General features: G+C 39.1%; 1 protein-coding gene across 1 annotated transcript in view; it reads right to left on the bottom strand.

Moving 5' to 3' along the window:
* Positions 1 to 24,612, bottom strand: part of LOC123668144 (histone-lysine N-methyltransferase SETDB1-B) — a 29,706-nt gene extending 5,094 nt beyond the window's left edge. The window contains exons 1-17 of the mRNA XM_045601935.1: positions 24,506 to 24,612; positions 23,606 to 23,721; positions 20,595 to 20,734; positions 18,617 to 18,649; positions 18,009 to 18,110; positions 17,604 to 17,645; positions 16,351 to 16,524; positions 15,880 to 16,000; positions 14,891 to 14,987; positions 14,115 to 14,314; positions 13,217 to 13,401; positions 12,476 to 12,616; positions 11,774 to 11,875; positions 11,005 to 11,150; positions 10,002 to 10,197; positions 9,152 to 9,319; positions 4 to 140 (exon numbers count right to left, since the gene is read on the bottom strand). Coding sequence (XP_045457891.1) covers positions 4 to 140; positions 9,152 to 9,319; positions 10,002 to 10,197; positions 11,005 to 11,150; positions 11,774 to 11,875; positions 12,476 to 12,616; positions 13,217 to 13,401; positions 14,115 to 14,314; positions 14,891 to 14,987; positions 15,880 to 16,000; positions 16,351 to 16,524; positions 17,604 to 17,645; positions 18,009 to 18,110; positions 18,617 to 18,649; positions 20,595 to 20,734; positions 23,606 to 23,721; positions 24,506 to 24,612 — 2,207 coding nt within the window. The remainder of the gene's footprint in view (positions 1 to 3; positions 141 to 9,151; positions 9,320 to 10,001; positions 10,198 to 11,004; positions 11,151 to 11,773; positions 11,876 to 12,475; positions 12,617 to 13,216; positions 13,402 to 14,114; positions 14,315 to 14,890; positions 14,988 to 15,879; positions 16,001 to 16,350; positions 16,525 to 17,603; positions 17,646 to 18,008; positions 18,111 to 18,616; positions 18,650 to 20,594; positions 20,735 to 23,605; positions 23,722 to 24,505) is intronic.
* Positions 24,613 to 27,981: the final 3,369 nt, after the last annotated feature.

Raw genomic sequence — 27,981 nt, 5'->3', positions numbered from 1 at the left:
CACCTAGAGTTACACTCATAAATCCCTGAAGGCAATGGTTCCGGGAGTCTTTTGTACACGTAGCCAATATTATCACCTTCTAAGCCAATCGTTCTAGCTCCTTCTAGAGTCATCTTCCAACAGGCACACTTAGTTTTATCCTATAAATGAAAATGAAACGAAAATATAGATTCAGAGCCCACATATAAACTCCGAATCGGTCAATGAAGAATAATGATGATTTTGGAAGAAACACGAAATACACTTGAATTTTTTTTTAAATTGAATATGGTAAATAATCGGTCAGCAACCCGCCTGCCCAGCGTGGTGACTATGGGCAAAACACATGAGTTCACGCCATTTTTGGCGCGAACTTGTGGAGGCCTATGTCCAGCCGGCCTAGCATGCATACAACGAGATATCTCTTGACGAGAGAGAGAGATAATGTCTACATCGAGTATTTTCTCGATTACCCTAACATGCGCACTACGAGAGACAAAATTCTCTTCCGAAGACTTCGCCTTGTCGAGTAGAGAAACATTATCAACCATAATCACAACTGAATATCATTCTTATTTCTTATGTTGTAAAGTTGAATTTACAAGGTTATTGACCAATCGTGCCAAACCGGGATGAGCCAACGTTTGTATAATTTCAAACGAGTGACACATGTTTTATTTAACAATGTTCTCGGCCTTTTGGCTAAGATAAAAAGTGTATGTCAAATTTAAAAAATCTAATATGGAAAATAAAACGGCGTAAGTAAATGAATTTAATTATATATGTAAAACAATATGCTCGTGTTGTGCTTTATATCTTGTCGCACATTAGATAATTGTAATTCTATCACGCATTGTTTTATTTATTTATTTATTTATTTTTAATTTTTAAAATTTTTTGAATTTTTGAATTTATTTTTTTTTTTTTGATTATTGATTTTACTTTTATTCTATTTAATTTTATTTTTACTTATTGATTTTTTTAATATAATTTTGTTTTGTTTTTTATTCTGAATGTTGTCTTGTCTTGTTGTACTAACCCAATATGGACTTATACTTTGGTCTGAAATAAAGTATTATTATTATTATTGTACGGTGTTCCACACAACTTTAAATGATACAGGAAATGATATGTAAAAATGTTTATTGATAAAATAAATAATAGTTAAAAAATGATAAAATTGCTATTGAGTCCACGCGCCCGCGAGGTTATATGTGAACCGAACTTATTGCTTAACATACAAAAAAATTAATAAATTTAATTATAATATAAAATGCCGAGTGGGCGCAAATGTACGGTCGTTCACCGTACATGCTCCGGGTCAGGAGATGAAGGGATGATGCTACAGGGTTGACAATAATTAAAGATACCTAACTTAACTTAATAACCTACTAACTAAATACTATAAAACGCTTATATATCAATCAAGAATGATAAAAATTAAAAATTAAAATGATAAAAATGAATCTTAAATAACACATGTAACTTAGAAATATTGAAAATTGATAAAATAAAAAATTAACACAGCATATTATTTTGTAAAATGATTAATAAAACTCGGAGAAGTCGCCTTATGGGCGATCTGTGAATATCTCTAAAATCGTTCATTTCGATATGTTCATGTGACGAGTTGCTCGATGATGATGGGGATTTCTTAATTACTAATAGGTAACGTTGATAATTTTACGACTGGCCTCTGGATGGTGCCATTCTTCGTCTTGATAGTTACGACCCGTACGTGTCCATCCTTTCCAGGGTGTAGATCAACGACTCTGCCAAGGGGCCATTTGCCGGGCGGTAAGTTTGTGTCATGAATGATGACTACATCACCTATTTTCTGATTTTGCTGGGGCTGTTGCCACTTGCTGCGAGCTGATAATTGGCACAGATATTCGTTTTGCCAACGCTTCCATAAATCATTGAAGATTTTTTGAGTTAGCTGCCATCTTGTTCTTTCATCTCGTTCGGTTTCTAGGATGCTGAGTGTCGGGCCACTTGCCAAGAAATGAGACGGTGTGAGGAAATTTATGTCATCGGGATCTTCCGTGATAGCGCACAGCGGTCTGGTGTTTAAACACGCTTCTATTTGTGCTAATAATGTAGCATATTCCTCGTAGGTCAGTTTTTGCTCTCCAAGAACTCTCCGAAGGTGATGCTTTAGGCTCTTGACAGCTGCTTCCCAGAGCCCACCGGCACTGGGCCAAGATGGTGCGTCAAAATGAAATTGTATGTTCATGTCAGTGATTTGGCGATAAAATTGTTCATCTAATAATTGTTGCAAGTTGAGGTATTCTTTTTGTAAGACGCGACCGGCGCCTACAAAGTTGGTCCCATTATCGCAGTATATATGGCGCGGTGCTCCACGTCTAGCTGCCATCCGCCGAAGTGCTGATATAAATGCTGACGATGATAAATCGGAGACAAGTTCGAGATGCACTGCTTTAGTGACCATACAAACGAATACGGCGATGTACCCTTTGGTCATCTTGGCTCCTCTACCTTTGTTGTACTTGATGTCAACGTAGCCAGTGAAGTCGACGCCGCAGTTGTAAAACGGCCGAGTTGGATTGCAGCGGGCAGCTGGTAAATCACCCATGAGTTGGTTTTGCTTATCAGGGTTATGCTTTCTGCAGATAACGCACTTGCGGATGTACTTCTTAACTGCTCTGTTCCCTCCTATCACCCAGTAGTGCTGTCTAAGGCGTGATAGCGTTAACCTCGCGCCACCATGAAATGTGTGTCTATGCGCTTGGTCTATAAGCAAGTTTGTTAAATGACTTTCGTGAGGTATGATTAAAGGAGTCTTCATATAATCTTCAATCTGTGCATGCTTGATTCTACTTCCTACTCGTAATAATCCTTCTTTATCTAAGAAAGGATTTAAGTTAAGAATTTTACTTTTCGAACTGATTTTTTCTTGATTAAAAATACAGTTAATTTCCTCCGTAAACTCGATGTTTTGATAAAATTTTATGATCATATGTTTTGCTCGTAATAATTCATTAATTGATAAATAAAACTGTTTATTTGATAAGTCTCGGTTACGTGACACCACACGTAGTATCCAAGCGAGTACTCTGGTTGCATGAATGAAATTGCTGTATCTGCTTATTATATCGTTAATTATACAATGTTGGTTTGTAATAGCAACAGCTGTTTGATGTTTAGTTAATTGTTTTGTTTCTTGATCTGTGTAGTAAATCGGGCATTCTTCTTGATAATTTGAATTGAACGAGGTTAACCATGATGGTCCAGTCCACCATAAGGGGTGCTGCTGTAGTTGTTTTACAGTGATTCCTCTACTAGCACAGTCCGCTGGGTTATCTTGTGATTTTATATAGCGCCAGCATTCTGAAGGCATAATTGTTTTGATCTGTTCAACCCTGTTTGCTACAAATGCCTTCCATCGATTAGAGTCACCTTGGATCCATCCTAATGCTGCGGTGGAGTCCGTCCATCCAAACACTTTGATGTTATAGTTAGTTAATGTGCGTGAAACAACATCCATTAACTTTGATAGTAAAAGGCATGCCATTAATTCGAGTCGTGGCAATGTGATTTTTTTCTTTACAGGTACTAGTCTTGCTTTCGCCGCTCCGATGACAACAAATGAATGATTGGTACTCTTTTGATCTTGATGATTATATATTTTGTAGTAAACAACACAGGCGTACGCTTTAGTTGATGCGTCACAAAACCCATGTAGCTCGATCGTGTCGTATTCGTGACTTTTTAACCACCTCTGTACCTTTATCTCGTTGATAGATTCCAAATCTTCCCGGATTATATTCCACTCCCTTTTCAATTCTTCTGGTAGTTCGTTATTCCATTGGATGTCGTGTAGCCACACTGTTTGAAATAAAAGTTTCAGCTTAGTTGTAACGGGAGACAGCCATCCTAACGGGTCGAATATTTTGGATATTTCCGACAAAAGTACCCGCTTAGTTAGCGATTTAGATGGAGTGCTTAAATTGAGTTGAAACGATAAAACGTCTTCCTGAGGGATCCATTTTAATCCCAGAGCCTTTGTTGATTCATAATGCTTGAAGTCGAATGATGTTTGATTTGAGACAGGGTCCGTCAATAATTTGCTGTTGGACGACCACTTGCGGAGGTTAAATCCACCTGAACTGAGAAGTGCTATCAGTTCAGTTTTCAGTTTGAAAGCAGAGTTGATGTCATCACTCCCAAACAACAGGTCATCCATGTAGAACTGTTCTTCTAGTGCTTGCTTAGCTCTGATCGAGTATTTATGACCTTCATCTTTCGCTAGTTGTTTCAGCGTCATCATAGCAAGAAAAGGCGCGGCCTTAGTACCGTAAGTAACGGTTGATAATTTATATTCAAGTAGAGGGCGATTATCGCTGTAGTATCGAGTTTGTTGTTTGATCGGTTCTCTCCAGATAATTTTGTGTAAATTTTGATCTTCAGGATGTAATTTGATCTGTCTGAACATTTTTTCAATATCTGCCGTAAATGCGATCTCGTACAATCTCCATTTTAAAATCAAAGATAATAAATCTTTCTGCAACTTGGGGCCGCTATACATTAAGTCGTTAAGACTAAGTCCTGATGACGTGGGTGATGACGCATTGAAAACGACTCGCAACGTTGTAGTAGTGGAGTCGGGGCGAATGACACAATGGTGCGGTAAATAATACGACGGTTTCGGATTACCGTCAATTTTGTTTACCTTTTGCATATGACCCAATGTAATATACTCGTCAATGAAGGCTGAGTAATCGTGTGATAATTTTTCGTTTCTTGTGAGCTTTTTTTCTAACTGAAGAAACTGTGCTGTTGCTCTCTGCTTAGACTCTCCTAATTTCTCCATGGCGTCTGGTTTCATAGGGAGTCTTACGATGTATCGACCGTCTGATTGACGTGTCGTTTGTTCATTATACTGCTTAACACTATGATGGGCTTCTAATGAAGTGTTTTCAGAAGTATCCACGATGTCTTCGATTGACCAGAATCTTTGTATATCTTCTGTGTTAGTTGATATCACGTTACATTGATAGGTTTTAACGTTACCGCATAATAACCAACCAAGTTGCGTTTGTTGCGCAATGGGCTGGGATTCGTTATCTCCCTTAATAATTCCTCCCATCATGATAAGGGAATAAATGTCAGCACCTAGTAACAGATCTACCGGTTTACTGATATAAAACTCGGGGTCCGCTAATTGAATGTGCTCTATATGCGGCCACGCTGGTTTAGAGAATGATTGATTCGGAAGATTACTGATAAGACTATTCATTATTATTACTTTCGTATTGAACGTGAATTCGCTGTTTATTGCTGATGCTGTTATTTGTATAGAACCCTTGCTATTATTTCCTTGAGAACCTAGTCCAAATACTACGCCTTTGCAACGACGACGGGGCAATCGCAGTCGCTGCGCTGCATTCTCGGTGATGAGAGATATCTGAGATCCTTGGTCAATAAGCGCTCGCATGGTGTGCTGCGTACCATCTGCAGCTGTTACTTTTATTAGTGCTGTTGCAAGAAGGATTTCCGCTGCTTTCTGCTGTGATACGTTAACTCTGTCCGAGTGGCTGGCTTCTGTGTGTGAAGAATAACTGAATGCGTCATGCAGTAAGGTGTTATGCATTTCTGTACATTTATTACATGTCTTTGTTGAGATGCATTTGTTTCCCTTGTGATCATATAAACAGTTAGTGCATAGTCGTAGGCCATAGACAGTCTTTAACTTCATGTCATTTGACATTTCTAAAAATTCTTTACAGTTGAAAATGCCGTGTTTCCCTTTGCATTGGGGGCATTGTAATGCTGACGAAACAAGTAACGATTTAGAAATATGTTTGTTCGGTTGATATGCGTTGTTAGTTGAATATTTATTGTAATTATAATTATTTTGCTGATTCGGTTTCTTTGTATTAAATGAAGAATACTGCGAGGTTGATTTTTGCGCAATACTATCTTGTTTTCGTTTCGAAGCTTCTAGTGAGGTAAATTTCATTTCTAAGAACTCGAAAAATTCGGCCAATGTAGGTAATTCTCTCGGGTTTTTTAAAGACTCTATGTAATCCTTATGTGTCTCTTGGTCAAGTTTTTGAGAGAGTATATGAACCACTAGCGGGTCCCACGTAGTGATGTCGACTCCAAGCGACTTTATGGCATTCAAGCATTCATTTGCAGTATCGTGAATTTTCTTTATAATTGCTGCAGTTTGAAGTGACATTGTTGGTAAATTCAATAACATGTTGATATGAGAGCTGAATATTAACTTTTTGTTGTTATATCTGTGATTCAGAATATCCCAACAAATTTGATAGTTCTCTGTACTGACGTTTAAATGCTGTATGAGTTTTTCAGCTTCCCCTTTGACCTTGCTCTTTAAGAACTGCATTTTCTGCGCATTGGACATGGAACGGTTTTTATGAATCGTTTCTAAAAATAGATCTTTAAATGAATTCCATTTATGATAATCTCCGTGGAAGAATGGTATGTCCATAGTTGGTGTTGATTGTGTTCTAAAAGATGCTGACCACATTTTTTGATTTAAAACTTTCTTGATTTCGATATATTCCCGCTCGTAAATGTTAAAGGAACGCTCGTATTCTTTATCTTCTTCGTACAGTTCACTGTCGATCTCCCAATGCAAATTGTCAATATTTGACCAGCGTGACTCTATGTGCTTTAAAATGTCTTCGAATTCCCATTTTTCAGAGATGTTGTTGAAGTCGATGTTAGTGATCGTTCGTGAAAAAGCCTTAAAATTGCTTTTTTGTTTGAGAAGCATTTCATCTAATTTGCTACAGGTGCTGCTGTTCTTCATTTCTTTTGAATGAGAACTCTGATGTGGTCTAGCTTGCGGTACTGGTATCGCAGGAGCATCTACATGGGCGTCGATGTCCGATGAGGCGGTAGCTGGTGTTGGCGACGCTTTGATACCACCTCTCCTAGCAGGTGACGCTGATGGCTTTAACATAAGAGTTTCAAACATTTGTAACTTGCCAAGCTGCGGTTTCTCAGGCATTTGGTGAACAGAAGGATTTTCAGTAAATAAAGAGTACAGATGCAGGTACTGTACCAGTTCTTGATAATAATCATTAGTTTTTTGATAGCAATTATGCTTGAAGTATTCATGATCAACGTTTTGATAGTCAATAAGCTGCATATGATTGCCATTAAACTCGTTCCAGTAGGCTTCTAGAGTTGATATACGTCTCTGGATGTTAGAGTATGTCTTCCTTTCAGCACCATCTTTCTTAAAGTTGGTGTAAATATTTTCAATACTTTGCATAAGCTGGTACTGCGTGGTAATGATATCTTCCATTTTTGATTCACGATATTATGTTGTTAACTGATACACCCGGAAAACAGTTGATAAAAAACACTGATTGTTTGATAATGATGATATGTTTTTCGAAAAAAAATTGTAAATGATTTTGAGTGTCACTGTATAAGTTCCACGTTTCACTTATTGTTCGCCTCACAAGTCCCAGAAAAGCGATTGTCCACGTAATCAACACGCACTTGCGAGGTCTATCGAAGGACCATAAAGTTGTACGGTGTTCCACACAACTTTAAATGATACAGGAAATGATATGTAAAAATGTTTATTGATAAAATAAATAATAGTTAAAAAATGATAAAATTGCTATTGAGTCCACGCGCCCGCGAGGTTATATGTGAACCGAACTTATTGCTTAACATACAAAAAAATTAATAAATTTAATTATAATATAAAATGCCGAGTGGGCGCAAATGTACGGTCGTTCACCGTACAATTATTATTTAGAATAAGAAGCAACAGGGCGCAAATACGTTTTTTGTGTCATTATATGGCACACTTCACTCGACTTTTCGCATTTCCCGCTCTTCGTATACCGAAATTATATAATTATAATAAGGAAACGCCATGGTATACAAAAAATAGGCACCCGGTTTTATTTATTTTTTATTTATCGTCTTTCTCGTCGATAATATTGTTACGTGTTAGGGTTCGAAGGATTTGTGTACACACAGTAGGTGTGGCCTCCGCAGCTCGTTGCGCCCTTGTCCTGACGCCCTTGACGTCCTTAAAGTCTTCTCTCGGAGTCAATGGCATCTCCAAATCTCACTTCCGACACCAGTTGTTACGTGTTAGGGTTCGAAGGATTTGGAGAGAAAGACCTGCTGACTCTTTACAAGACTTTATTCACTAGCACTAGGTCCAACACAAAGCACTAGGTTCAAACACTAAGCACTAATTTCAAACACTAAGCACTCACGATGTCCTCAGTCGTAGGTTTCGCTGGTACCACTCTTGATCACTAGTTTTCACTCTTGAAGTCGCCTCGAAGATCGCTCAAACTGAACTGTACTCGCTCGCCTCCCTGCGGCTATTTATATCGGCCGACACGAGGCCCAGACCATTCTGGAAAGTTCGCGCATGTACCCGGTTTCGAGACTATACTTCTACAAAGTTCCACAGTAGTTCCCCTAATGCCATCTAGTATTGAGTAGGGAGTTTCATGCTATCGCTGTCTTTGTGTGGTTTCAATGGTTGCCGCTAGATGGCGCTAGTTTCTTTGTGTCCGTAACAATATTGAAAACGAGAAGTTTCTCTTCCTAAAACGACAAAATTCGACAAAATTACGATGTCATGTTAGCTTCCGTAGAGATAAATACCACAGATCACTAAAATTTAATGATTATCTCTTCTATTGACGTAACGAGAAGAGTATCACGTGCACGCATGTTAGCTACTGTAGACATAGAGAGATAATACGAGAAAAGGGGTAGACAAAATTTTGTCGTGGCGCGCATGCTAGGCCTGCAGCAGTGGACTATATTAGGCTGAAGTGATGATAAATATTTGAATACTATACAATATCTAAATATTATTATTACATTTCAGATTTTTTTTCATCGAGGCAGGGCACGGCAGGAAATACGCTGCTCAAAATCTGGAGCAGCCCGACTGGGGAAGTACCTCGACCTTACAGAAGATCACAGCTAAGTAATACTGCTCTCAAGCATTGTGTTCCTGTGTAAGTTGGAGAACTGCTGGAGAGGGTTGAGGGTAGGTTTGGCACCGTGCTTGCGATGATTCTGATGTCACAGGCGTCTATAGGCTACGGTGACCACTTAGCATCAGGTCTATGTACTGTACTCTAGTTCGCCACCTATTGAGTATAAAAATAATAAAAAGATATGTAACCTCACAATCGTCTTCACAATCACAGCCGCATAGAAAGTCTGGGTCCAAATTGAGTGGGACCCCAGTAGTGGGCGTTCTTTCAGTATTGTAGGTACAAAACTCTGGCAGGGACTCGTCATAGTAGTTCACACATGGAACTGGCACGTTTTCTTTACCGTGAGACAAATCCTAAAAAGAAATATATATGTATTCAAAATCAAGAATTATTCGAATTATGAAACGAAAAAAAATCTTAAAAATACCTCGTCTATCTGTAAGACATGAGGGACAGAAATTTATTAATGGTTAACCCATAAAAGTTAGAAAAAAAATTGAAAAATAAAATAATCTTCCGGAACCCTAAGGGCTTTGAGAAACCCCTTGTTAAGTAAGCAGGAATATTTAATTTTGACATAGATGCATTTTATAATAGAAAGACTAAATGGATTTGGATAAAATTTGTCAGATGTAGGTTATTATAGTCTAGAATAGTACAAGGCTATTTTTATCGTAGAATATACGGTCCCGTGAGATAGATTTCTATGCAGAAGTTGCAAGCAAAAATTAGTAGACTAAAAAAAAAATACTATTATTATTAAATTGTTTGCTAGCTCTGATTGCAGGGTTTGTAAACTACATACTTTAAGCAAACAAAAATAATTTAAGCTATCAATTCATAGGATTTTTTTGCTTAAAAATATTTGGGGTCATTTCATAAACCAATGTAGTTTCGACAATCTCTTTCCCCATACGGGTTTCCTATTTTACTTCACTAAACAACAACACAAGTTTTCTCCCATCAACCCCATGGATTTGTATTCCCATAGATTCCATATGTCTTCTACGCCCCCTCCCCCTCTTGATAACAAACCTTTTTTCCAACGAAGCACTTGTTGAGCACAAACTCAGCCAGACAGTGTGTCGCTGGCGAGAAATCAAACAAGTCGACTGGCATGTCTGACTTTATCGCTCGCAAGTACGTATGCAACTCCCGAACGTCGCGCAAACGTCTCCCACAGGGCGCCACGTAGAGAACCGCCTTTTGGCCCTTCCAGCGCACTATTTGTCTGTCGGAGTAATTATTATGATGTAAGTGCCTGTTTTAATTGCAGGTGATATTGTTTCGGATAGTTATCTGACGTACAACTGTATCTAACAAATAAAGGCTTTTATACGTTTTGTTTTTAACTCATCATCATCATCATCATCATCATCATCATCATCATCATCATCATCATCATCATCATCATCATTTCAGCCTATTGCAGTCCACTGCTGGACATAGGCCTCCACAAGTTCGCGCTGAAAATGGCGTAAACTCATGTGTGTTGCCCATAGTCACCACGCTGGGCGGCCGGTTGGTGACCGCAGTACTGGCTTTGTCGCACCGAAGACGCTGCTGCCCGTCTTCGCCCTATATTTCAAAGCCAGCCGTAGGATGGTTATCCCGCCATCGGTCGGCTTTTTTAAGTTCCAAGGTGGTAGCGGAACTGTGTTATCCCTTAGTCGCCTCTTACGACACCCACGGGAAGAGAGGGGGAGGCTATATTCTTTACTGCCGTAACCACAGTTTTTTTTTTTTTTAATTGTCGTTTATAAAAGTAGTAAATACGCGAAATATTAAAAAAAAAATAGCAACAAAAAACCACTAAGGTTTCAACCTGTGCTATCTTAGTCTAATTATACACATTCATTATTTATAACGGTTACAGACAATGTTCAAATTCTTTTAACAAGAAAATAAATAAATTAGTACTCTATGGTACAAAAGAATGATACACAAAAAACTTTTATATGTTGGATACCGTCTCACGTTTGATAGCGTTAACGGCAAGTGGTGTAACCCTTAGTGAACCAACTTAATCTTAACTCACCTTTCCCAACCGCTCAGTAGCGGTTTGGCTAGCGGGTTGTAGGTTCGAAGATCTTTAAGTGCTAGAACGTCAGACCTTTTGCATTTCGGGGTGCAATTGTGAGGCACCATTTTGTAGGGTTTCACTGCGTTCTTTGGTGTGTAGTACTGTAAAATATTTTGCATAATGTCTAAAATGGTCACCACAAAATTAAACTTTTGAAGGCGATTTTTCTCACACTTCCTATTAAATATTGGAAACTATTTGGTTCCTTTCAAACCGCGCCTAATATAATGTGGGTTCCCTTAGTCAAATTTTCAGTCCCAATTTTAAAAAATAACCTATTACAAATTAATGGGTTTTAAATTTTGTTGTTTGTGGAATTGTGCAAGAATGGACCAATTTTGAAAATTACTCTACTTATATATATATATATATATATATACAAGTTCGTGCCAAAAATGGCGTGAACTCATGTGTGTTGCCCATAGTCACCACGTTGGGCAGGCGGGTTGATAACCCCAGGGCTGGCTTTGTCGCACTGAAGACGCTGCTGCCCGTCTTCGGCCTGTGTATTTCGAATCCAGCAGTTGGATGGATACTAGGGAATATATCCGCCAATCCAATAAAAAGTTACGATCAATACATTAAAAATACAGCCGCATTGAGAAACCCCTTCTTTTTTAGAGTTAGTTAGTAAGTTAAAAAACCACAGGCAGTTTAGACTCTATGCATGTTGTTCATTTTAATAATAATAAAAAAAAATTAGACAGAAGGTTTGAACCCTCACCACAACCCTGCTGGTGACGTTGTCCAGGTTGTCAGCGCTGGGCGCGGGGGGCGGTGGCGCGGTAGTAGACTTCCTGGCCACTGCACGCTGGCGACGAATCTCCTGGAGACCAGATTACCTTGTTAGATTTCACAATCTGCGATGTGGGGGGGGGGGGGGGGAGTGGTGATAGGTGTGAGTGTAGCTTTGGGCGGCTGTGCTTGTGTTGGTTTGTTGTGTCTGGTCGGTTTTTTTTTAAAGCTAGATTAAGTAGGGCACAGCCAGACATATCCTACTCAAAATTTGGAGCAGCCCATCTGAGAAAGAATCTCACAGAAGATCACAGCTAAATAACACTGCTTCCAAGTAATGTCGTGTTCCTGTGTAAGGTGGAAAGTTCCAGGGGTAGTGTCGTTAATGCGCTTGCGATGCTCCTGGTGTTGCCGGTGGGCCGTATAACTGTTTCCAAAAAAAATCTCACACCGCGTGATGTTTGAGAAAGGGGGGGAGGGTTGTTTGTAGTTTGTGCTTGTATTGATGTGTTGTGTTTGTAGACCCTCGACATAACAATCATCTCTTGTAGTTTTAGTGTTTTTTGAAGTTGTTAGGTATTTTACTGGATTTTATAAAGGCTACATTTTATGCGATGTATGTAAAACAAAGAGATTTAATTGTTTAAAATTTTAAATGTGTAAACATTTTTGTATTTGTTGGGCTGCTAACCTCATTTTGTTGTTGCTGTTGTTGCTGTTGTTGTTGCTGCTGTGGTAGCTGTTGCTGCTGCTGCTGTTGTGGCTGTTCAATTTCAATTGGTTTGTCCGTTTGTTCGTCTGATCTGGTGTACTCCACGTACGGCATGTTCGTCTGTAAAATAAAAAGTTTTTTATCTTAAGCTCCCTTCCACTACCCTATCTTTATAGTCCGACAGGCCTTAGCCTCTCCAAATGTTGCAAGAGTCTACTGCTAGTAAATATCAGGCTTCAGAATTAGAGAAAAAAAAATGTTGCAAACTGTATCTACGACGTCCTCCGCAAGTAATTTTTCTTCTAAAACAGAATGTAGAGATCGTATTAAGATGAAAAATGCAGCAGTTTTTTATGTGAGACCACCTCTAAAAATTCACGCAACTCATTTTCCGAACTCGCTCCGCCGCCTGCAGCTCGAGGTAGAGCGTGGAGCGCGCCGCCCAGTGACACCCCCCCTCCCCCCTACACACACTCACCCGCGCCTGCGGCTGCGCGCGCGGCACGGCGCGGGGCCGCGCGCGCTCCGCCGCCTGCAGCTCGAGGTAGAGCGTGGAGCGCGCCGCCCAGTGACACCCCCCCCCCCCCCCACACACTCACCCGCGCCTGCGGCTGCGCGCGCGGCACGGCGCGGGGCCGCGCGCGCTCCGCCGCCTGCAGCTCGAGGTAGAGCGTGGAGCGCGCCGCCCAGTGACACCCCCCCCCCCCCCCACACACTCACCCGCGCCTGCGGCTGCGCGCGCGGCACGGCGCGGGGCCGCGCGCGCTCCGCCGCCTGCAGCTCGAGGTAGAGCGGCGCCAGGCGCGTGGACCCGCGGTAGATCCACTCGCGCCGGTCGCGCCGCAGGAACTGCACCTCCACCAGCGACGCGTCCACGCGCACCACACGCGACGACCACCACTTGCCTGGCGACAAAGAAACAGTCTTATTTGTCGCACCCTTCACTTTTACGCACATACAAACACACGAACACACGCACGCACACGTACTCATATACGAACGCTCGCGCGCACCAACTCACTTACACACTCATCCATGCACTCACTCACTCACGCACTCACTCGTGCAGTCGCTCACGCATACAAGTACTTACTCATACACTCATGCACACATTCGCTCATATACTCACTCACTCTTGTACGCACTTACGCACTCGCTCACTCATGCACATACCCACTTATACACTCACTTATTCATGTACCCATTCACTCATACACTCGCTCACTCTTTTACGCACTCGCTCACCCTTGTACGCACTCATTCACACACTCCCTCACTCATGCACGTATTCACTCATACACTCACTCACTCACGTACGTTTTCACTCATACACTCACTCACTCATGTACGTTTTCACTCATACACTCGCTCACTCTTGTACGCACTCACGCATTCGCTTACTCATGCACGTACTAACTCACTTACTGATGTACGCACTCACTCACACACACGCTCACTCATGTGCACACTCACTCTTACACACACTCATGTACCTACACACTCACGAACTTATTCACACACTCTTCCATGCATGAAATCACTCAACACGCACTAGTGTACTCTCGTTCAATCTCGCACTCACGCACACACTCAAACCAAACTATTAGCATTAACTCACCTCTCCACTCGGTCTTCAAGTTCTGTCCGGCATGCAAACGGACCATGGGCCTCTCGGGATACGCGAAGAGATACTGGCGCACGAACTCGCGCGAGTACGGGTGTACTTCTTCCCAGACGAGGACGGAGCACTCGCACACCAGTCGAGTTTGAGCGTGGTGGGCGTACTGCGCGTAACCGTCGTCGAAGAAGATCAGGTAACTGTATTTTATTTTATTATTTTATTCATTGGTAGATTTTTTTTAAATATATGTCGAGACAGTCATTAATACGGACGAAAAACGGAAGTTCGGCGCTACATTCTAATATAGGCAGCAATTTTAGCTGATGAGGGATGACAAAAAGACGACACGATTGACAAGAAATTTGTGGAAATTATTTAAATAAAGATTACGTCAGTTATAATCTATGTAGTTTCTTTGCTCGATTATCCCACCGTTCACCCATGTGATGTCTGACGATAGTTAGAACAACGCCGTCTTCAACAAGTATACTTGTCCCACATATTATATAAGTCAGCTGTTACGTTAAATACGAGTTTATGTTAAACATATATTTATATTTTATAATTAGTAACTGACTTCAAAAAAAGGAGGTTTTATGACTGTTACCCTTTAACTGGGCGAACCGATTTTGATGAGTGTTAAATTTGACCAAGTTCAGACAAGTGGTTATTGAATTATCCATTATTATGTATTGTATTAAACTTACATGCAAATTAAGGTCGGTTTTTCTTTTATTTGAGAAAAAAAAACACAATTATTTAGTGCTGCTCACCGATAAGAATTAACAGGATTTGGTATTTCAGCAATAATCCCGGAATAGTACGCTTCACGCTTGCCCGAGTTCTTGAACAGGGCTATCACACGCCGACCTTGGGACAAAAAATTATAAATCTATACACCCGTATCGAACACAATTTTTATTGAGCATTGGCACAGCAGTTAGACCTGTTCGAAATTTCTGAACCGTTCGATTGGGAAAGAACCTTAACCTTACAGAAGATCACAGCTAAATTTTTTTTTTTTATGTCACTAGGTCAACAAACAAGCGTACGGCTCACCTGATGGTAAGCGATTACCGTAGCTTATAGACGCCTGCAACACCAGAAGCATCGCAAGCGCGTTGCCGACCCAATCCCCAATCCCCCCAGGAGCTCTGGTCACCTTACTCACCAACAGGAACACAATACTGCTTGAAAACAGTATTATTTAGCTGTGATCTTCTGTAAGGTCGAGGTACTACCCCAGTCGGGCTGCTCCATATTTTGAGCAGGAAATTCCTGCTGTGCCCTACCTCAGTTAAATAACAATTATAACACTGCTATCAAGCAGTGTTGTGTTCCTGTGGTGTGTAAGGTGACCAGAGCTCCCGGAGGGATTGGGGTTAGGGTCTTCAACGCGCTTGCGATGCTTCTGGTGTTGAAGGGGTCTATAGAATATGGTCCTACCATCAGGAGGCCGTGATGAAATGAAAATATTTATTTCGCCATAAGGTAAAGATAGATAATACACACTTGTATTCACGCATTTAGGGACAAGGGTCAGAGCTTAATCCACCACGCTGTTCCACTGCGGGTTGGTGGATAGGTGGCCTATGCCCAGCAGTGGGATATTACAGACCAAATCGTAAACATAACATAAACTTGTTTGCCGATCTACAGGAGTGGTATCTACATGGTGGTGGTCGAGAGAGACAGAGAGGAAGAAAGAAATCACAATCAATAAATTACTAGCTACTAAGGGTTAGCTAACCTAGCTACATACCTATAGTCATCCTAACATCAGGGGGGTCGAAGTACGCAAGGCACCTCCCCGGTAGTATCTTGTAAGGGTTCTTTGTCGAAACGTGTTCGAACTTGACACGGCATGACGTGAACGTAGTATTCTGAAAAATGAGAAAAATATTACATATAATGCCCTGTTTAGTACGATACTTGATCTAAAAGTATCACGATTTTCTCAAGGCTTTTCCAAAATTTTCTCTTAAAATTGTGAATGGTAATATTCTGGGCTGGACTGGAAATAGAAAAATTACTATAGACATGACATCATCCCGTCTAAAAACTGTCAAACGCGTAAAATTTAAGCATTTATATAGTTGATTCTGAAAATTTCCAATTTTCTTTGTTCTATCCTGTATGAACCGTCCACAAGAACACTTAAATTGATAAATAACATCTATCCAAATAATCGTAATATACCCAGAGTATGGCACATTGATTTTTCTGTACTCACGGCCGGTTTCGGCATTATTTCAACAATCTTCGCCTTCATCCAGGAGCCGAAAGCGTTTTTCATAGCATAAACCGTCATGCCAACTTTTATGGGCGTCATGGTTATTTCTCCGGGTGGCGGGAGGTCCTTAGGCGCTGACTCCGCTGATAATTTCACCACTGCCACGTCGGTATTCTGTAAGAGATAAAAATTAATAATGTTAGATATAAAAAAAAACCGATTGTGCTTTAGACCACATGACTGAAGCAGAACTTCTTAAGCAATAGGCCTGGACTATGTCGTAGATATACGAAACGTAAATGGCTATGAGAGAAAGAGAGACAGAAAATGTGTGCTCGCACTTCTCTCCTGCTCCGTTCCCCTCGCCCGATCACACTTTTCGTAACACTCTCATCACGTATTCATCAGCTTACTCCTCAAGTCAAGCGGGCGTAAAGAAGTCTTACTTCAAAAAAAATATCTAAGATACGAACCTAAGTCTATTTCACCATGCTGATAATAGAATGAAACATACTTTATAATAAACTAGCGACCCGCCCCGGCTTCGCACGGGTGCAATGCTGATACTAAATATACTACAGAATGTCTTTATTTATAGTGTGAAGCTAGCTTATAGCATGGTTATTAACATAATAAGAACAACATTCAAATATGCGGCTTTAGATTACACGTTGTTACAGAGTGCATTGAAGAAATAAAGGTTCACTGCTCGTTCCCCGTAGGTAATAGCGTGATAATATGTAGCCTATATGTTGACCCGACTTCTTAATAATATTCGTGCCAAATTTGAAGTAAATCCATGCAAGTACTTTTTGAGTTTATCCCGGACATACAAACAGACAAACAGACAAAAATTCTAAAAACTATATGTTTGGCTTTGGTATCGATTGTAGATCACACCCCAAGTATTCTTTAAAAAAAATATTCAATGTACAGTTTTGACTTTCCTACCATTTTATTATATGTATTAGAGCCTGTAAAATCACTATGCTTGGCCTTATTTTTCATGAAGGAGGAGACGTTGTTTACTATTTACTGGGTTTTATATAAAATGCTAGTAAATTTGAGATGATGTAAGGACAAGAGAGTAAGGCTTTACAAATTCAAAAAGAAAAAGAGAAATGAAATAAGGAATTAAAAGATTAAAGACAAAGAGTCCATATAAAAAAGTGATTGTAATATTTTCAGAAAGAATAAAATAAAATCATAGGGCAGAAAAATTAAAAAAAAAAACTGGGCATTTTATTACTTACGTCGTCTTCCGCTTTTTCAGTCGTGGTTTTTATATTCTTATCCTAAAAAAAATTAATTGTTAATGTTAAATATTTTACTGCAAATATTGACGACAGATCCTAGAGTATACATATAGGGGATGAGATTAAGGGGGTTAATAATATATATGACAAAATAATGATTGCTAAGTCAGCTAGTAGATAAATAGATAGAAAGATAATTGTGTTTGCTTACAAACGAAAAAATACTCTAGTAAATATGCATTATTAGATATAACTCTACAATTACTTGACCACCTTTCGTTTAAAAAATATCATCAAAATCGGTCCACCCAGTCAAAAGTTCTGAGGTGTAACACATAAAAAATATATACAATCGATTAGAGAACGTCATCCTTTTTTAAGAAGTCGGTTAAAAATACATACTTGATTAGTTTTGTCATCTAGCGGCGCGTACCCCAGCGGTATCGCGGGACGCTTGGGGGGAACTTCCGTGGAGGGTGACAGGGTTCGTTTGGCTGGTAATTGCTAGAAATAGATTCATACATTTAAGAAACTATTTAATTACCAATAATTGTTATATGTTTAATATTTTTATACTATTTTAAGATAAGAAAGTTCCACATTTCCAAAGCACATCATCCTTATAAATTTTAGTTATTCCATCTTAGTATGTAAATAGTGGGTACTATATTTAAAGAAACACAAAATTTTTATTTGCTTAAAATTTCGTCACGATTTCAAATCACTGATGTTGTATAAATAAACAAACAATAGGCCTCTATAATTAACTGACTGAGGTGGTGGACAGCAGGAAATATCCCGCTCAAAATCTGGAGCAGCCCAACTGGGGAAGTACCTCGACCTTACAGAAGGTTCTTGTGGTGACCAAGGTGACCAGAGCTCTTGGCGATAGTCTAAGCTACGGTAATCGCTTATCATCAAGTGAGCCGTGCGCTTGTATGCCGGCATATTTATATGAATATATATATATGTGTGTGTGTGTGTGTGTGTTTATGACACAGATCACTCACCTCTGTTTCCGCAGACGGTTCCACACAGGAGTACTGTAACGATTTTACACAAAAAAAAATATGATTTATTTGAATATTATTAAAAGAAAACATGAATAAATAATAGTATATTTCATTACAAGTGTGGAAAGGCTGTCATTGCAAAGAGTTCAATGACGGTTCCGCACGTGTACCGAACGACTATTTTTAATACAGTTGCGAAAAAATGAAGCAATTTAATAAAATAATAAAAACAACTAAACTCGCAAAGAAAATTTCTGAAAAATGGCGCCAACTGTAGAATATAAGCAGAGTTTTTTTTTTCTTCACCCATTCTGGTAGGCAAAGGGAACTATGCCCATACAGCCAAGTCTTCAGTAGAAGTTTTTTATTAATATGAAATGAAATGAAACCTAACCAAACTCATTCAATCAAATCATTAAATCTGATATTGAAACAAATTAGTAGCTTCTTTTTAGAAATATACGTATTTGCATGAATCATAAAAACTTTGAATATTTTTAGTAAAAACTTCATGAATTGACCGCTCCAGCGGAGTTCGAACCCGCGTCTCGGACTGACCGTGTCGGCGCTCTAGCCAATTAAGCTATGCTATTCTATATAGGCTATAGCTATTCCATCAATTTCTGATATGATATTCAAAAATGTTTAGAATTCCTAATGTGTGGGTAACACAAAAATAAAAATCGTAGATTTTAAAACTTCATTGTTGGTTTTTCTTTTTAATAGACATTATTTTGACAGTTGGGAAAGAGAACGCACGAGTTCGGGAAAGGTTCGGGCAAGAAAAAAAAAAGCACGAGTATGTAATAGCCCAAATCCCGAACGCTATACGTCCCTGCAATACGCCACTTTTTGAGCAACTGTATTAAAAATAAATAAACACTTCCGGTCCACTCCACTCCAGGTCCGGAAGCACACAATACACAAACGCCCAGACCACGACAAACATCTGTATGGCCAATGCCAAATGTCTGTCGTGAGCGGGGATCGAACCCGCAACGGCCAGCGCAACAGCCAGTGCAGTGATGAAACATACAGAATGACCAACATCAACAAATCCGTCTTTCAACTGAGGTTTAAATAAGTATTATATGTAGATCGCCTTCCACATTAGAATATAATTCACAATCGTGACGTTCTACTGCATAAAATCTTCCAAGTCTTAGCTACGAATTTCAAATGATACTTTTATTGTAAAACAGCAAAAAGTATGTATATATGTATGTATAATTTTATAATCTATTGAGATGTATTCTAATTTCTATAACAATTATTTGTACACTTCCTAACCACTTTTCTATACGCTGTCCTATACCCAAAGGTTGTCTGGAAGAAATCGCTCTTTTAGCGATAAGACCGTCTTTGTACATCTTCTAATTATACTACTTTTGTTTCTATCTTTTAATGGTGTGCAATAAAGAATATTATTATTATTATTATTAAGATTGATCAGTCTCCGAAGACTTGTGGATTCGATTCCCGCCTCGAGTCTGGGTGTAATATTTTTTTTTTTATTTGTATTTATTTCTATGTATACTTATCAAAAATAGAGTGGGCTTATGACCGCACGGCAGAAGTGAAAATTTTATTGTGAATATACTAAATAGCGACACAACAGCGAAGAGCATCCGACTGTATCTTTCTCGCTCGGGTACACTCGGCGGTCCCGAGTTCACCCGATCGAGCCTTTCACCTTAGAGCGTGACGGATCAGCCTAACTTACTATTACGAAATAATGTGTGTGCTGTGCACCAAAAAAAGTTTTCAATACAAAAAATTATAGCTATTACAGTCAGAGGTTACCTATTTTTATTTTTATTATTTATTTATAATTAGGATTTATTTAATTATTATTATTATTAGCATTAGGTTCGCTTACCATAAGAACAGAAATATAACCATATCAATAACTTCTGTCTCTTGGATAGACTATATGTTGGATAACATTATAAAAGATAATATCTACATAACTCACCGCGCAATTAGGCATGTCGTATATTACGAATGGCGGCAGTACCCGGATATCCGGTTCGAAAGTTGAATACAATTCGTTTCTGAGTTGATCAGTCGCCACTTGACACTCGTTGAGCATTTCGTTTATTTCTGCACTTTCCTCTGGTGGAAGAAAATATGGCGTCATAGTATCAAATCAAAATTAAAATAAAAAACTTTATTCAAATGAGCCTCAAAAGCACTTTCGAATCGTCATCTTACAAATTAAAATTTTAAAGTGATTATTATTAAAAACAGTAAAGCTACCACCAATTCGGAATGTAGATTCTGCAGAGAAGAATCGGCAAGAAACTCCGCAGTTACTCTTTTGAAAATAATATATAAACTGTGTTTTAGTATAAAATTAGTAATATCTTGCATGAAATACAGCGTCACTAAGTCGACACATCTTTAAAAACTATGTAAAACAATAATGACAGTCACTTTCATTCTCTTTTATCTGATTCGGTAACTTCTGACTTGTATATTGATAAGATTGTTAAAGAAATTTATGGTGTAAAACTATAATTTGAACGTTTCTGGCTGAAATATCCCACTACTGGGCATAGGCCTCTTTCCCCATGTAGGAGAAGGATCAGAGCTTAATCCACCACGCTGCTCTAAAGCGAATTGGCGGATATATTCCCTACTATGAGTAACGATCGCTATCAGGTGTACATGATAACAACCGGGACCGACGACTTAACGTGCTCTCCGAGGCACGGTGGGGAAACCCACAAGAACTGCACAAACACCCAGACCACGGCAAACACCTGTATGGCCAATACTAATGTTTGTCATGTGCGGGGATCGAACCCGCAACCGCCAGCACAACAGGTACAATCCATGGCTGTAACTGTTGCGCCAACGCGGCGTAATTTGAAATTATCAGTAATTAATTTACTCATATCAACATTTGCTCAATTATCAAACTTCATATTTGTTATCAGAACACTAAAATCTAGCAAACTGCCAAATAAGAAACATATTTTCCTCCGGGATGAAAATTTATAAGAAGATTGTTAAGTAACCTTAGTAAATAATGACAAAAATCATCTACCTGTAAGTCGAGGGAAACGTCATCAGCTGGTAAGACTCAGTAGGCGTTAGATTTTATATTTATTTTATTTTATTAAAATATATGACAGAATATAAAATACAATTACTAATAAGATACCAGATAAACTCATTCGAGTTTTACCGGACATCAGTATATTCGACATTATTACTAGTTAATAATCAATTATTACTAGGTGCTGCTGCGTTACACCTTTCAAGGTACCAGCTGACAAACTTTCCACCGTGATACCGAGAGCCAGCTGACTTTAATGTTCATTTATAGTAGTGTGGCGACATCTATACGAACGACTACAAACTATGTAATTACAGAAAGCTGACGTATGCTACATCGCGCTATCAGAGTTTTCAAAGTCATTAAGTATATATACAAGATCCCGACAACAACCACCGGGGCGTTAGCCCGCCAGACACAACTTCCGTCTGGTCGGAGGATCCTCCCTTTTCTTCACACTTTCAAAACTAGCATATAAACTATCACCAGCCGGCCTAGCATGCATACAACGAGATATCTCTTGACGAGAGAGAGAGATAATGTCTACATCGAGTATTTTCTCGATTACCCTAACATGCGCACTACGAGAGACAAAATTCTCTTCCGAAGACTTCGCCTTGTCGAGTAGAGAAACATTATCAACCATAATCACAACTGAATATCATTCTTATTTCTTATGTCGTAAAGTTGAATTTACAAGGTTATTGACCAATTTCAAACGAGTGACACATGTTTTATTTAACAATGTTCTCGGCCTTTTGGCTAAGATAAAAAGTGTATATCTAATTTAAAAAATCTAATATTGAAAATAAAACGGCGTAAGTAAATGATTTTAATTATATATGTAAAACAATATGCTCGTGTTGTGCTTTATATCTTGTCGCACATTAGATAATTGTAATTCTATCACGCATTGTTTTTTTTTTCTTTTTTAATTTTTACAATTTTTTGAATTTTTGAATTTTTTTTTTTTGATTATTGATTTTACTTTTATTCTATTTAATTTTATTTTTAGTTATTGATTTTTTTAATATAATTTTGTTTTGTTTTTTATTCTGAATGTTGTCTTGTCTTGTTGTACTAACCCAATATGGACTTATACTTTGGTCTGAAATAAAGTATTATTATTATTATTATTTAGAATAAGAAGCAACAGGGCGCAAATACGTTTTTTGTATCATTATATGGCACACTTCACTCGACTTTTCACATTTCCCGCTCTTCGTATACCGAAATTATATAATTATAATAGGGAAACGCCATGGTATACAAAAAATAGGCACCCGGTTTTATTTATTTTTTATTTATCGTCTTTCTCGTCGATAATATTGAAGACGAGAAGTTTCTCTTCCTAAAACGACAAAATTCGACAAAATTACGATGTCATGTTAGTTTCCGTAGAGATAAATATCACAGATCACTAAAATTTAATGATTATCTCTTCTTGACGTAACGAGAAGAGTATCGCGTGCACGCATGTTAGCTACTGTAGACATAGAGAGATAATACGAGAAAAGGGGTAGACAAAATTTTGTCGTGGCGCGCATGCTAGGCCTGCAGGTACATTTTTAGTTGAGGGGAAATCATTGAAATTTTTTTTTTCATGTTCAAGCAGCCAGCTGACGATAATCCGCCATGTTACGGTCAGCTGACTTTATTTTTCCTTCTAGATATTAGCTAAACTATAATCCAACAAATTTTTAAGTGGGAAAATGGGAAAAAATGACTAAATAACCATTTTTTCTCCATGCGTAGGAGGCTGCTACTGCCGAACCCACCCACGGAGTCGCGGCTGACGGTCGCGAATATTCATAATATAAATCCCAATTGCATCTTACAAAGTTTCGATTGGGATGAAATTAGTCATGATCTGTCACTGGCTCCCGGACCACTACCTCGATTAGTTAACAAAACGATCTTACTTTTCAATCTCTCCATCTCCTTCAGCACAGTATCCTGGGTCTCTGCAAGTCGATCGTCCATCTTGTATTTCTTCCAAGTTTCGTTTATCATTTGCTCCAGCATTTCTTCTGCTACCCTAACAGATAAAACAGGCTTCATGAGCACCTTTCATTCGTCATTTTACAAACTAAAAATTAATCCACCATGCTGCTCAACTGCGGGTTGGCGGATATATTCCCTACTATGAGTAACGATCGCTACCAGGTGTACATGATAACAACCGGGACCGACGGCTTAACGTGCTCTCCGAGGCACGGTGGGGAGACCCACAAGGACAGACATCCAAACTTGAAAGAAATATTTGTACAAATCAAATATCGATCCTGAGCGAAAATCGAACCCGCAAACCGTTGATGTTTGAGGCGACAACTAGCCCGAGAGCGGTTGTTAATAATAATTAATTAATTATGTAGCTACCATCAATTCTGAATGTAGTTTTTGCGGAAAGGAATTGGCAAGAAACTCCGCAGTTAATCTTTTATAAATAAATCACTTCAAAATCAACTGCCTCTTGTAGTGATACAATCCTGTATTAGAATCAGTAAGCCCAAACAAATACAAATGCCCAGACCCAGACAAAGAACTGTATGATCTATACAAATATTTACCAAGACTGAGTAGCTAAGTCAGCCCCCCTCCCCCTCCACCCCAGGAGCTCTGATCACCTTACTCACCACAGGAACACAACGCTGGTTAAAAGCAGTATTATTTATCTGTGATCTTCTGTAAGGTCAAGGTACTTCCCCAGTCGGGCTGCTCCAGATTTTGAGCAGAAAATTCCGTGCTGTGCCCTGCCTCAGTTAAGTTTTTTAGAGTAATAAATAATATATTTATTTATTTACTATAAAGTATTTACTCACTTGGCCCCCTCCACACCAATAATCTGAATTTGATCCTGATCAAGTTCCGGTTCGTTTTCCGACTCAGAATCTGATATCTCGACTAATTCTTCACCGCTTCTATTCATGCTCAGTTCTAGGAGTGGCATGTAATTCTTTATGCCGTTTATTAATTCCTGTTTACAGAAGAAAACATATTTAACACTATTTGAGTAAATTGGTTTTACTTTCATAAAATAAGAAAAAATAGTAAGGAATCGTTGAGTCAATTTTTTGTTGTCATCGGTCAATGACATTAATATAACTATCACTCATCATTATCATCATCATCATTACTTCAGCCTAATACAGTCCACTGCTGGACATAGGCCCCCACTAATTCGTGCCAAAAATGCCGTGTGTGTCGCCCATAGTCACCACGCTGGGCGGCGAGTCGGTGACCGCAGGGCTGGCTTTGTCGCACCGAAGACGCTGCTGCCCGTCTTCGGCCTGTGTACTTCAAAGCCAGCAGTTGGGTGGTTATCCCGCCATCGGTCGGCTTTTTAGGTTCCAAGGTGGTAGTGGAACTGTGCTATCCCTTAGGCGGCTATATTCTTCATTGCCGTAACCACACAGCTAATATAACTAAATACATTGAAAAGAAACACATCCAACCCTATCCACGACTCTCCAACGGATCTCTGGTCACCTTACTCACCACAGGAACACAAAACTACTTTTTCTTATGATAATTTCGCATTGCCGCTATTTATATTGCAACAATTTTTGACTAGCCCGCAGTCGCAGTAGTGACCCTGCTTTCTGCTCCGAGGGTTGTGGGTTCGTTCCGCACCCCAAGTCTGGGTGTACCATATATATATTTATTTATATGTGTATGATTTATATGAATGTTTATCAAAAAAATGTAGCTATACCAGTCGGGGGTTGCCTATATGACAATCACGCACACAAAAACAAATTAAGTTGTTTAATTTAGGAACAGATGACCGTGTGTGTGTGTGTGTGTGTGTTGTAAATATTAATGTCTGCGTTTTTACATCTTACTTTATTAAGTAATTCTCTTTTGTTCTTTGTGGTTTGTGAAATATAGACCCTTGCCACCAATTATCAGGCTACAGTTACCTTGTCAACATATTCACAGACATAATTTTGCTTCAGTAGGTGTTATAAATTTTAAAACAATATTTATATAACTCAAGACTGTTAAGAGATAAATTTTATTATGTCCGTGCCTATAAATTTAAAAAGGTATGTCTTTCCGCTAAAAGTATTTCCGGTTTATCGTCTATTTTCTATTGCTTATCATGTTATTATCGCTTATGTTATGTTATGTTATGTTGTGTTGTGTTATGTTGTGTTATGTTGTGTTATGTTGTGTTATGTTATGTTGTTATGTTATGTTATGCTTATCTTCATATCGTGTAGTCTTGTATTCAATTAATAAAAGTAAATTTCATAAGAATTCTTACTTAGGTGAGCCGTACGCTTGTTTGCCAACCTAGTTATATGAAAAAAAAAACCCAATCTCACCTGGTTCCGTTGCTCCACAGCATCAGAGCACTTCTTGCAGACATATCCTCGCTTTTTCTTATCCGCATCATAAAAATTTATCGCTTCGCTATCTGCTATATAGTATTCGATGCCAGTGTCGCTCGTGCATAACTTGTTGATGCATTTAAGAGATTCATTGTTCAGAGGCTGTTTGGTATCTTCTGGCTTTTCTGATTATAGATAAATACGATATATTAAAATAAAAGATATCTTCTTGATTTTCTGGCAAAAGATAAAATATTATAATAACATCATTACATAGTAAAAACAAAGTCGCTTCTGCTGTCTGTATGCTTAGATCTTTAAAACTACGCAACGGATTTTGATGCGGTTTTCTTTAGTACGCTTCAGCCTGTAATATCCCACTACTGGGCATAGGCCTCTTTCCCCATGTAGGAGAAGGATCAGAGCTTAATCCACCACGCTGCTCCAATGCGGGTTGGCGGATATATTCCCTACTATGAGTAACGATCGCTATCAGGTGTACATGATAACAACTGGGACCGACGGCTTAACGTGCTCTCCGAGGCACGGTGGGGAGACCCACAAAGACTGCACAAACACCCAGACCACGCCAAACACCTGTATGGCCAATACAAATGTTTGTCATGTGCGGGGATCGAACCCGCAACCGTCAGCGCAACAAGTACAATCCATGGCTGTAACCGTTGCGCCAACGCGGCGTTTTCTTTAGTAAATAGAGTGATTCCAGAGGAAGGATTATATGTACAATACATGCATTATATAGTACAGAAACACTGATAGTTTCTGCAACCGTGCGAAGCCGGGGCGGGTCGCTAGTGATATATTAAGGTCTAATTTAAGCAACAATAATGTATTAACATTATTGCTTTTGAAGCCTACTTGGATCAAGCCAATTTGATTTGATTTCAGACAAAGACAAAATGAGCCCCAGTTAAATTAAAATAGGTACACGAAAGGACGTACGGTGTCAGTAAAAAGTTTTGCCTATCAATAGCATTTGTAACATCTACAACATACCTTCTTCCTTGACCGGCTCGTCATCATCGGAATCGAGGTTGAAGACTTCCAGACCCACTGTAGTTTTTAGCTGAATCAAACGAATTTGATGTATAGTTATTAGCTTGTCAGTTTCCTAATCTTATAACTATAATCAGTAAGCTATCCATAAAAAAACGATACTTTAGACCATTCGACTGAAGTAAAACTGCTTTAGCTCCATCTAACTTATCTCTCTCAACTTCCGTTCGCCTCGCCGGATCACACTTTTCGCAACGCTCTCGTCACGAATTCACCAGCTTACTGCCCAAGTCAAGCGCGTGTAAAGAAGTTTCACTTCGAAAATTAAAAAAAAATCTATATCTCAGTTTAGTTCAATAAATTTTTGTGATTTAAAATAGGATAAGACGAATTGTTCATCATTACAGCCTATACAGTCCACTGCTGGACATAGGCCTCCACAAGTTTACGCCAAAAATAGCGTGAACTCATGTGTTTTGCCCATAGTCACCACGCTGGGCAGGCGGGTTGGTGACCGCAGGGCTGGCTTTGTCGGACCGAAGACGCTGCTGCCCGTCTTCGCCCTATATTTCAAAGCCAGCAGTTGGATGGTTATCCCGCCACCGATCGGCTTTTTAAGTTCCAAGGTGGTAGTGAAACTGTGATATCCCTTAGTCGCCTCTTACGACACCCACGGGAAGAGAGGGGGTGGCTAAATTCTTTAGTACCGTAGCCACACAGTAATAGATAAGACTAATTGTTACGGTCCTATTAAGACGTACCTTTGTTTCTTTTGCATCGCCGTCACTTCCAATTATTGTATCCTCCTTGACTTCTGACACGACCTGTTTACAAAAGTAGTAATTTGCCTAAATATATAAATAAATAACAATTACTGCTTGAACGGTGACAAAGATTATTCTATTATAACTAGTTTTAATTTGTTTGAGGTAGGGCACAGCAGG

This window comes from Melitaea cinxia, chromosome 30 (genome assembly GCF_905220565.1).
Source record: "Melitaea cinxia chromosome 30, ilMelCinx1.1, whole genome shotgun sequence".
In the NCBI taxonomy this organism is placed as follows: domain Eukaryota; kingdom Metazoa; phylum Arthropoda; class Insecta; order Lepidoptera; family Nymphalidae; genus Melitaea; species Melitaea cinxia.
This window is presented reverse-complemented; position numbering and strand designations above follow the sequence as displayed.